The sequence below is a fragment of the Lotus japonicus genome, chromosome 1 (assembly GCF_012489685.1).
Source record: "Lotus japonicus ecotype B-129 chromosome 1, LjGifu_v1.2".
NCBI lineage: Eukaryota > Viridiplantae > Streptophyta > Magnoliopsida > Fabales > Fabaceae > Lotus > Lotus japonicus.
Genome location: NC_080041.1, coordinates 13,021,556 through 13,031,827, shown reverse-complemented (window position 1 = coordinate 13,031,827; position 10,272 = coordinate 13,021,556). Strand labels below are relative to the sequence as shown.

The 10,272-nt window shown below is 35.4% G+C and overlaps 1 protein-coding gene across 4 annotated transcripts; it reads left to right on the top strand.

Annotated features, from left to right (window-relative positions):
- The first annotated feature begins 271 nt into the window (after window positions 1-271).
- On the top strand, window positions 272-8,674 carry LOC130733710 (protein INVOLVED IN DE NOVO 2-like). 4 transcript variants are annotated; one of them, XR_009017567.1, is made up of 13 exons: window positions 272-430; window positions 1,197-1,548; window positions 1,711-2,040; window positions 2,178-2,528; window positions 2,728-3,081; window positions 3,234-4,169; window positions 4,959-5,140; window positions 5,803-5,892; window positions 5,993-6,280; window positions 6,870-7,079; window positions 7,778-8,025; window positions 8,288-8,509; window positions 8,612-8,674. XR_009017567.1 is itself a non-coding variant. In XM_057585953.1 (12 exons), the coding sequence occupies exons 2-11, from the start codon at window positions 1,230-1,232 to the stop codon at window positions 8,012-8,014; spliced, it is 3,297 nt and encodes a 1,098-aa protein (XP_057441936.1). In that variant the 5' UTR covers window positions 272-430; window positions 1,197-1,229; the 3' UTR covers window positions 8,015-8,025; window positions 8,288-8,674. The 4 variants fall into 4 exon arrangements, 3 of the variants coding, with proteins under 3 accessions (XP_057441936.1, XP_057441935.1, XP_057441937.1); XM_057585953.1 differs by having other exon boundaries at window positions 8,288-8,674; XM_057585952.1 differs by lacking the exons at window positions 8,288-8,509; window positions 8,612-8,674 and having other exon boundaries at window positions 7,778-8,220.
- Window positions 8,675-10,272: the final 1,598 nt, after the last annotated feature.

Genomic DNA, 10,272 nt, shown 5'->3' with positions numbered 1-10,272 from the left:
GCCGGGCAACCCGCTAAAATGCGGGACGGGATTAGGCTGACCCTATCTTGACATTTAGGTTGAAAGTCTCAACCCAGCCCGCCAAAAAAGACGGGTCAAACCAGGTTGGCCCAACGGGTCAAGCACATTTTGCCGCCCTAGAAAAAACCATGGATCCAAACTCCAAAGTTGGACTTTTTAATTAATGTCCAAATAAGGTTGACCCATAAAATATAATGCAATTTTTTTTCTTTTTCTTTTTCCATTTCTATTGTTTTTGACTTTTTTTTTATCTGTTTCTATTTCTCAAACTCAAACAACCTGCGAAGCTTGCAGCAGCAAATGGTAGTTGCTTCATGGCACACTCCATGACACAAAAGCCCTACTGAGTAGCCTGATCCTCAGTCCTCACAGTACCCGAAAGCCATTGAAGGTTTCCAATTTGTTCAAGGTGAAGAAGAAAAACCCTTCATTCCTTATTTTCCCTATTTCGGCAATTTTTTTTATTTTTTCAAACTCTCCATTTCACATTGATAATTTAGAACCCACTGTTGAATTTCTTACCAGTTGAATTACCATGCATGCATTCTTATTGGGAATTTCAGATCTATGCTGTGGTTCATTCATCATCATTGTAGCTTTTTTTATTTGGTTTACAGAAGCATAGCCATGGTGTAGAATTAACAAAATTATTTATCTCAATGCTTGCTTTAGCTGATTCTATTTACCTGAATCACCATGTTAGTGACAATTTGGAGTTTAGAACAATTAGTTACAGAAGCTTCCGTTTTTTATCAGTGTTGAATTTTATGACTCCATGCAGGCTGTTTAAACATTAGATTTAGATGTTGTTAATAAGAAATTATGTTTCTGTTTCTTGACATTGGTTCTAGGTTGTATGTGTTCATGTATTATCCCTTCTAAAATATTCAATTACATAGTAGAAGCGTGGACAATACACAGTAACACAGGTTCATCTACCATGTTCTGAAATTCATTTATTTTTTTATTACAAGAATTGGGGGCGGGATGGAACTCTAGACTACTTAGTATAGAGGTTCTGATACTATGTCAAGAACCAATTATCCCAAAAGCTTTAAGCTGTCGGGTAAATGACACATGAATGATTATATTTCTAACAACAATGATATTTAATTGATGTAATCTGCAAAGGAACACTGCAACTGCCAGTACTAACACCAAATTTTGTCTTTCAGGTGCCATAAATATTAAGCCTAGGAGAAGTCCTAATGGCTCAGTTCTCTAACCAGGACACTGATATAAGGAGTACATCTCAATTAAGTTGGTGGTATGTGGTTAAATCTTACGAAGAACTTAGAAAGGGGGTTCACAAGGTGAAAACCTCATATGAGACTTTCAGTTGTCCATTCTGCCCTGGGAGAAAACAGGATTATAAGTATGTGGAACTCCTTAATCATGCTTCTGGGGTGGGTCGGAGTAGTTCAGACAAGAGAAGTGCTGAAGAGAAGGGTAATCATCTAGCTTTAGTGAAATATATGGAGAAGGACCTTATGAGTATGGGTGGCCCATCAAAACCTGTAGATAAAGGTACTGGAATGAATATAACAAACTTTCTGTTTGATTTTTGTTTTCCCTATAACTGAATATGCAGAAAATCCCCAGTTCACAAAGATATTTAATGGAAAAATGGAGGTATATGATAAAGCAACATGACAACAGTCAGTGCTTACACTAAATTTTGTCCTTCAGGCACAACATCTGTAATGGCTCACTTCTTTAACGAGGATACTGACGCAAATGCATCTCAAATAAGTTGGTGGTATGTAGATGCATCTTACGAAGAGCTCAAAAATGGAAGTCGAAATGTGAAAACATCAGATGAGACTTTAACCTGTCCGTACTGCCCTAAGAGGAAGCAGGACTATATGTACAGGGAACTCCTAGAACATGCTTATATGGTGGGACGGAGTAGTTCCGAAAAGAGAAGTGCTAGAGAGAGGGCTAATCATCTGGCTTTAGTGAAGTATTTGGAAAAGGATCTCATGAGTATGGATGGGCCTTCAAAAGTTGTTGATAAAGGTGATCGTCCTGTTTATGAACACTATAACTGAATTTCAGTTAAGTTAATGTTTTTCCAAGTTTCTGATGGAATAATGAAGATATTTTTTAAGGAAGCAAAGTAACAGTCAGATCTAACCCTAATTTTTGTCTCTCAGGTACCAAACTAATAAGCCCAGAACAATCTTCTATGGCTTACTGCTCTAAGAAGGATACTAATATTAGTGCATCTCAAATACATTGGTCGTATGTGGATATATTTTATAAAGAACTCAAGAAGGGAAGTTGCAATGTCAGAACCTCAGATGAGACTTTCATATGCCCATACTGCCCTAAAAAGATAAATCGGGATTATGTGTACAGAGAACTCCTTGAACATGCTTCCGGGGTGGGTCAAAGTAGTTCAGAAAAGAGAAGTGTCAAAGAGAGAGCAACTCATCTAGCTTTAGTGAAATATTTGAAGATGGATCTTATGAATGTGGATGGTCAATCAGAACCTTCAAATGAAGGTAATCCCCTTGTTCAAGAAGCAATTATTCTGAAATATCTGTTCAAGTTTTCCTAATTACTGAATATGCTGAGATTGGCTAATTCAATTCATGAGGTTGTTTAATGAAAGTAATTTGTAAAGGTCACATTTTATCAAAATAACAAATAAGTAAATTAGCATGACAGCAACTAGTTCTAATACCAATTTTTGCCTTTCAGGAACCGAAATGTTAAGCCCAGAAGAAACTGCGATGGCTAGCTGCTCTGACAAATATACTGATATAAGCTCATCTCAAACAAGTGCGGGGTACGTCAACCAATCATATGAGCAACTAAAAAATGGGAGTCACAATGTGAAAACCTCAGACGAGACTTTCGCATGCCCTTACTGCCCTAATAAAAAGAGAAAACGGGATTATGTGTTACGGGAAATCCTTGAACATGCATATGGGGTGGGTCGGAGTGACTCACCAAATAGAAGTGCCATTGAAAAGGCCAATCATCTGGCTTTAGTGAAATATTTGAAAAATGATCTTATGAATGGGGGCGGTCCATCAAAACCTATGAATGAAGGTGATCCTCGTTAGTGAAACAATTATAAAAAAGTTGTTTTAACTTTTTTTTCTGTTACTAAATAGCCAAAATTAGCCAATTCACAAAGATTTTTTATGGGATGAAAGTAATCTTTTGTAAACATCATTACGAAAACTAATTTTGTCTTTCAGGCACCACAATATTGAACCCTGGAGAAACTGTAATGAGTCAGAACTCTCACAATGACACTAATAAAAGGGAATCTCAAATAAGCTTGTTGTATATAGATCGATCCTATGAAGAACTCAAAAAGGGAAGTTACAAGGTGAAAGTCTCGGAAGATACTTTCATGTGTCCGTACTGCCCTAATAGAAAACAGGATTATGTGTACAGGGAAATCCTTGCACATGCTTCTGGGGTGGGTCAGAGTAGCAAACAAAAGAGAAGTGTCGTGGAAAAGGCCAATCATCTTGCTTTAATGAAGTATTTGGAAAATGATCTTATGAATGTGGACCATCCATCAAAACCTGCAAATGTAGGTCGTCCTCCTGTCTATTCAGATAAGCATTTAGTGTGGCCATGGACTGGGATTGTGGTTAATGTCCCTACTAGACAGACAGAAGATGGACATTTTTCTGGGGAAAGTGGTTCCAAGCTAAGGGACGAATTCCGATGCAGGGGTTTTAATCCACGTAGAGTCCGCACTCTTTGGGATTCCTGGGGCCACTCTGGAGGTGCAATCGTGGAATTCAATAAAAATTGGTCGGGCTTAGATAATGCATTGGCATTTGAAAGAGCATACGAATCAGATCATCATGGGAAAAATGACTGGTTTGCTAATACCACGCAGAAGTCTGGTCTTTATGCATGGATTGCTCGAGCTGATGACTACTATATGAACAATATAATTGGGGAACAACTGCAGAAGATGGGGGATGTCATAACAATACCTGAACTTATGGAAGAAGAAGCTCGAAGGCATGCTAAATTTGTATCCAGTTTGACTAACACTCTTCAGGTCAAGAACAAGAAATTAAAGGAGATGGATGTAGTATGCAGTGAAATTACAGTTCGCATAGATACTGTAACCGGTGAAATAGACAAGCTCACTCAGACTCACAGTCAAGGTATCTATTGTTATTGAACAGAAGTTACTTTTTCTCTAATTTAGACATTGAGTCATTGATTGTTACTTTCAGTGTTTCATTTTTCTGATTTATTTGCCCAGTAGTAGAAGACAAGTTTATGGTGAAATGGAGCCACTAAGTTGTTACACAATTGCCAATGTGGTAGTTTCTAAACCATTGGATTGAACCTGTTTTTAACAAAAAATAAAATGGTAGAATCATGGTCCAGAAACTGTCACCTAGTGTTTGCAACAGCATAGTGGTTCCACCACAGAATTCATCTTTTTAAAAATGATAGTTTGGGATGAGAACTGACACTACAATCAAAATGGTAAGATAATTCTGAGAATTAGCTCTGGCTACAATGGAAAATTACAGAAGGTAATCCCAGAAAGTGCAAGTAAAATATCTGAGGAGCGGTTCCTTCTCTGCCCTGTGGTATCAGCCACCCCAAAACTTATTGAATGATGAGTGATGACCTACCTTGCGCAGTACCCTTGATTTCCATCATCTTCATGCCCCTCTTCCTTATTATAACACTTCTCCAATCTTCTTTCAAGTGTATGATCAGTTAGAGTCTTGCTTAATAAACTCCTACAGACTATTTCCCCATTATTTCCCAGCCTACACTTAGCTAACCTTAATTGGAGGACCATGATGTGAGGACCATCAGTTTACGTATGTTCTGCTAGCTTTTCAAAAATACATTTGCAACAATTGATTGTTTTAAATGAGGCTGAACTATTCAAATGACATTGTTTTATGTCATCATTGGTTGCTTGTATTCAGAGATGAAGAAAATACAGTCAAGTGCAATTCAACATGTTCAGAGTGTTTTAAATGGTCATGAAAGGCTTAAGTTGCAACTGGAATATCAGAAAAGAGAACTTGAGTTTCGAAGAATCGAACTGCAAAAACGTGAGACACATAATGAAAGTGAAAGAAAAAAGTTGGAAGAAGATATTATGGAGGTAGTGTTCTTATTTTTGTTGCATCTATTCTATCATGCTGTGATTGAGATTCCTATGAAATGAAGGTAGATGGAATTTTTTTTTAAGGGTGATTGGATAGGATTATCAATATATTTAGATGTTTTAGTGACCTCAAGGGAGTTGTTAGCCAAGATAGTGATTTTTCAACTTTTACTTGTCAGGTTGATGATCATCAAATGGTTGGTTGAAAAACATTCTTAGTTTTTGTTAACATTATGGTAAACATAATGGTTGAAAAACATTCTCAGTTAGAATAGCATGCAATTGAAGGCTAAGCATTTTGTTTATTCTCTGAAAATAAGTGCACTGCATGAGTTGGTATATGTTAATCAATCTTGTATATCTCTTTAGTTATGCGTCTGTTTGCTTCGTCTAGGGGTTTATAATTCTATACTCTCATCTGAGTTAGGATGCTGTTGTATTTTAGAATGGATGCCAAGGAAATTAACCTGAGGTTTTCCTATTTTTTAACATTATTCTTTTCCCCCCCGGACCTTGGTGAGGAATATATAAACCTAAAATTCTGCATTATTTGTTGGTCTGTGTCTTTGTAATCCTTTAACACTAACTATGTGGCTAAGAAGCTTGAAGAATGTTTTGTTTAGAAATGCAGCCAATGCTGACGTCTATTCTCTTTCTAGACTGCAATGAGAAATAGCTCTCTTGATATGGCTGTTCTGGTGCAACAGAAAGCCGGTGAAAATGTTTTAAAACTGGCTGCAGATCAAAAGGTTTGTGTAACCTATCTATATGCATTGTTATTGTGCAAAGTGTCACTGTCAGCATGAGAAAAGCAGTTTCTTAATTCTCTTTGACTATTTATTTATCCAGCGGCAAAAAGAACAATTCCATGCTAAAATCATCCAGCTTGAAAAACAACTGGTTGTGAAACAAAAACTTGAATTGGAGATTCAACAGCTAAAAGGAAAATTAAATGTCATGAAGCACATGGAAGGTGACGGGGACTCTGAAGTTCTGAATATGATGGATGCCTTACATGAAGATTTAAGAGAAAAGGAACTGTCACTCCGAGAGTTGGATGCATTGAACCAAACACTGATCATTAAAGAGCGTAAAAGCAATGATGAGCTACAGGAAGCTCGAAGAGAATTGATAAAGGTAATTTTTCTTAAATGTATCTTCTATTTCCAAAGTGCTGATTTTGTAAAAGCATCTGTTCAATAGGGTCCTGTTTTTGAATTTACTCATAAATTCTTGGTTATGTATGGAGTATGGCCGTTGCATGTTTTAGATGACGATACTTCTCAATCATTCAAATTTTTATGTGAATTAAATATGATATTGATTTATTGATGATACTGCCTTGCATATTCCATAGTGCCTGAGAAAAAAACTGAAATATACTGGTGCCTTATGAAGTTTCATTTTTTGTGTAATGATTCATTTTTTAGCCACATTTTATATTGTAAACTTTTATTTGTTCAGACTTCAAAGTAAGGTAACAATTTAACTTGAGTAAAATCTAAGCCATGTTGTTTCTCTGAAATCTACTTGGCATGTATTACACAAAAAGAATTGATGTATGTATCATCAGTCTTATAGTTTTGGTCAGTAATTGTGTTTTTCTAAAACTATGATATTGTGTGGGACAGTCAATGTTCATTCAGTCATTTGTTACATGACTAGTAGCTCATGGAGTTAATGTGTTTAAATTTTCTAAACTTTCTTGGATTTTTATCTGCTGCAGGTCATTAAAGAGATACCTACTCGTGACAATATTGGTGTCAAGAGAATGGGTGAACTTGACACTAGACCGTTCGTAGAAGCTATGAAGATGAAATATAATGAGGCAGACGCAGAAGATAGGGCATCAGAACTGTGTTCATTATGGGAAGAGTATCTGAAGGATCCTGACTGGCATCCATTTAAAATTTCCATGATTGAAGGGAAACATCAGGTGTGCCTTTCTTAAGCTTTATAGGTTTTCTGAAGTACGCGTGTTTGATATCAATTTTAAGCCATGAAGAAATTAGGCTCATTCTGTTGTAAGCACTCCATGTTTATGCATGTGGTACTGTTGTGTGACGATAATGAATATCCTTGATGTCTACGGCCTACTTGGCTTGACATAAGGGTGATGAATAAGGTTAAATTTAATCCATATAACTTGGGTAGCTAAACTAGGTCAGTACTATTAGAAAAATATGTAATTCTTTCACCTTTTGTTTTCTAGAGCACATTATTCTTTATCATTTCACTTTTGGATCTGTTTGTGTTACAGTGTTTTTTACTGATTGATCCCACCCGCCATGAAATCCATAGGTGGACTTTTGATGACCACAAAATTGGAAGATAATACTGAATGTCATTGCTATATCAACTATCATGATCATGACGTAGATATTATGATGTCAGACAATTAATTTTAAAACTAACAAGAACGATGCCTATATTTAGCAAAGTCAATTTGGATATATCTATTAGATCTTGTCATAAAGCTGTTGGATCAGAGGTTCTGTTCACTGTGGTTGTTTCAATATTACCAGCTTGTTAAGCTTGTGCTTCTTGTTTGGTACAATATATTGTCCAACAGTTTTCAGATTCATTGGAATATATTTTCCTGGTGAAACTTATCCGGAAATCATTTCATTTCAGGAAATCATTGATGATGAAGATGAAAAGTTGAGAGGACTGAAAAACGAAATGGGCGAAGGAGTCTACGAAGCGGTTGTGACAGCTTTGAGAGAGATAAATGAATATAATCCAAGCGGGCGGTATATAACCTCAGAATTATGGAATTATAAAGAGGGAAGGAGAGCAACTTCGAAAGAAGGAGTTCAAGTGTTATTGAAGCAGTGGAAACTATATAAACAAAAAACAGGAATGTTATGAAAGCCTGGGATGTATGTAATTAGAATAAGATACTGCATTTTTCTTTTGAACTGTATAACTAGAAAGAAAGAATTTTTTTCCTGATAATCAATTCAGTTTCCAATAAGAACTAGGTGCCTACGCCACATCATTTCTCAAAATACTGCTGTTTGATTTTCATTATTCAGAAAAATGAGGAAATGTGGTTTTTCACCTTGACTATTTAATTACCTTTTCAACTACCATATATGTCATGTAAGGATTATATTGCTTAAGGGTTGGTGTTGGTTCCAGGAATGTGTTGCTTTCCCCAGAGGAAATTGTGCTGTGGAGTCAAATATGGAACCAGTCAGAAAATCTTATTTGCTCAGGAATTGACAATGATATAGGTGCAAGCCTCAACCTGCAACATAAATCACTCATGGCTGAATTCTCCACTCTTCAAAATCAAAACCAACATACATTAGAAGTTCTTAATGGGCTTGAAAAGTTAATGCTGCTTTAATCCAACTAGCTGTGAGTCCCTCATTGTCATCGTATTGTATTTGTATATCTCTCTTTAAGTTAAATTTAGATCTTGGATTAAAAAACAACACCGATACACATGCAATTTTGCAGGTTGAGATTGCAGGGTGCCACTGAAGAGCACCCTAATACTCATTCATATCTGATTCCTTTCCATTAGCCAAGTTTAGTCCTCTCTTTATTTAAGGATTCATTGAAATTTGGAAGGTAAACAAAGTTCTTAACAATCATAAACTTCTTTAGCTCTTAAATATTTGGATTTGAATATCTTGTATGAGCTTCTTTGTACCTGCTCTTAATAAGGTGTTCCAAAATTCCAAACAGAAAGTTGAATAATCGGTATTGCGCTTTGTTTTTATAGTCACGTTTCGTTGAGCGAAAACATGTGTAGAAATTTCGATCTTGCAAGTTGAAAGACAGTTCTAGTAAGATAAAATTTGAATAGGCTTTCCCATCAGCACCACTGAGATCCAACCCCAAACAAGAAAGAAAAACCAGAAGAATAGAACTTTACACAGCCAGTTTTGGAACTTTACTAGTCAGTGGTATTATTTGCAAGCTTAATCCTTTAATTAAGGGAAACTAGTAAGTAGTATATATATTTGTAAGACTTTCTTTTTTATGGTGATAAAATATTATGTTTTTTTTAAGGTGATAAAATATTATGTTAGCCTTACTAAATAATGCGAATCCATTCAATATTAGTGGGGCTAGTATAAAACTTTATTTGATGAAAAAAATTAAGAAAAAGAATATCGGTCATGTACTATTAGTTAGCATTTGCATTTCTTTGTAAATCTGACTTTGATTTATTTCAGCATCATGAGATTTACCAAAGACATCACGGAAGGTATAGAATCATCAGTTTGGATACCAATATATAAAGAGACAAATACAGTTAATAAACACCCATTTGCATTTCTTTTATTTCTTCTTTAGCTTTTCGGCGCAACCAAGCGTGCTTTAAAGAAAATGCATGCATCAAATAAACGACTAATTAATCAAATTTCAATTAGTACTTTATCCCACACAAATCACTGTTCTCGGTTCAGGGCACCGGAGCAAATCAAGTTGTTTAAGACAGGGAACCAATTCTCTTTCAGCCATATGATAGCAAGACTTTTTTTTTAACTATTTAATCATCTCAAACCATCAACATCAAGAGAAGTTAGAAGATGACACGTTAAGTTTAATATGGATCAGAGAAGTAAGATTTTGACAAACTGGTTTTAATGAGAATCCAAACAAACTCGTTTAGATTTCTATTTGTTGAATAAAAGCACATTCACTCAATAAAATAAATGCATTCCATTGGGTAAATATACACCGGAAATTGTGATCCCGAATTATGAGTACTAAATTTTTGTTTTAAACTGAAACCAAATATGCATTTAAACTCATAACTTTTAATTAAGTGGAATCTAGAGTATGAGGATAGGCGGAGAATTAGGGATTTAGCGCATCTAAAATGAAAGAGTCACTTTGAAGGACAAAGTAAGTTATCTTCAACATTAATAGTTACTTACTTTGAAAAGTAAATAAAATAAAATCTATATGTGGAGTTTTTTTTTATAAGCATGAGGAGAAATTTCTCACTTTAGAAGAACGAACCAAAAGTATTGAATACAAATCTTCACACATTGTGTTTTCTTAACATATTTTCAGCCAATAAGAGACTAATTAGAAACACTTAAATTTTCAATCAACCACCCATATATCAACCAAATGAACAAGAAAAATTAAAAACAAAAAGA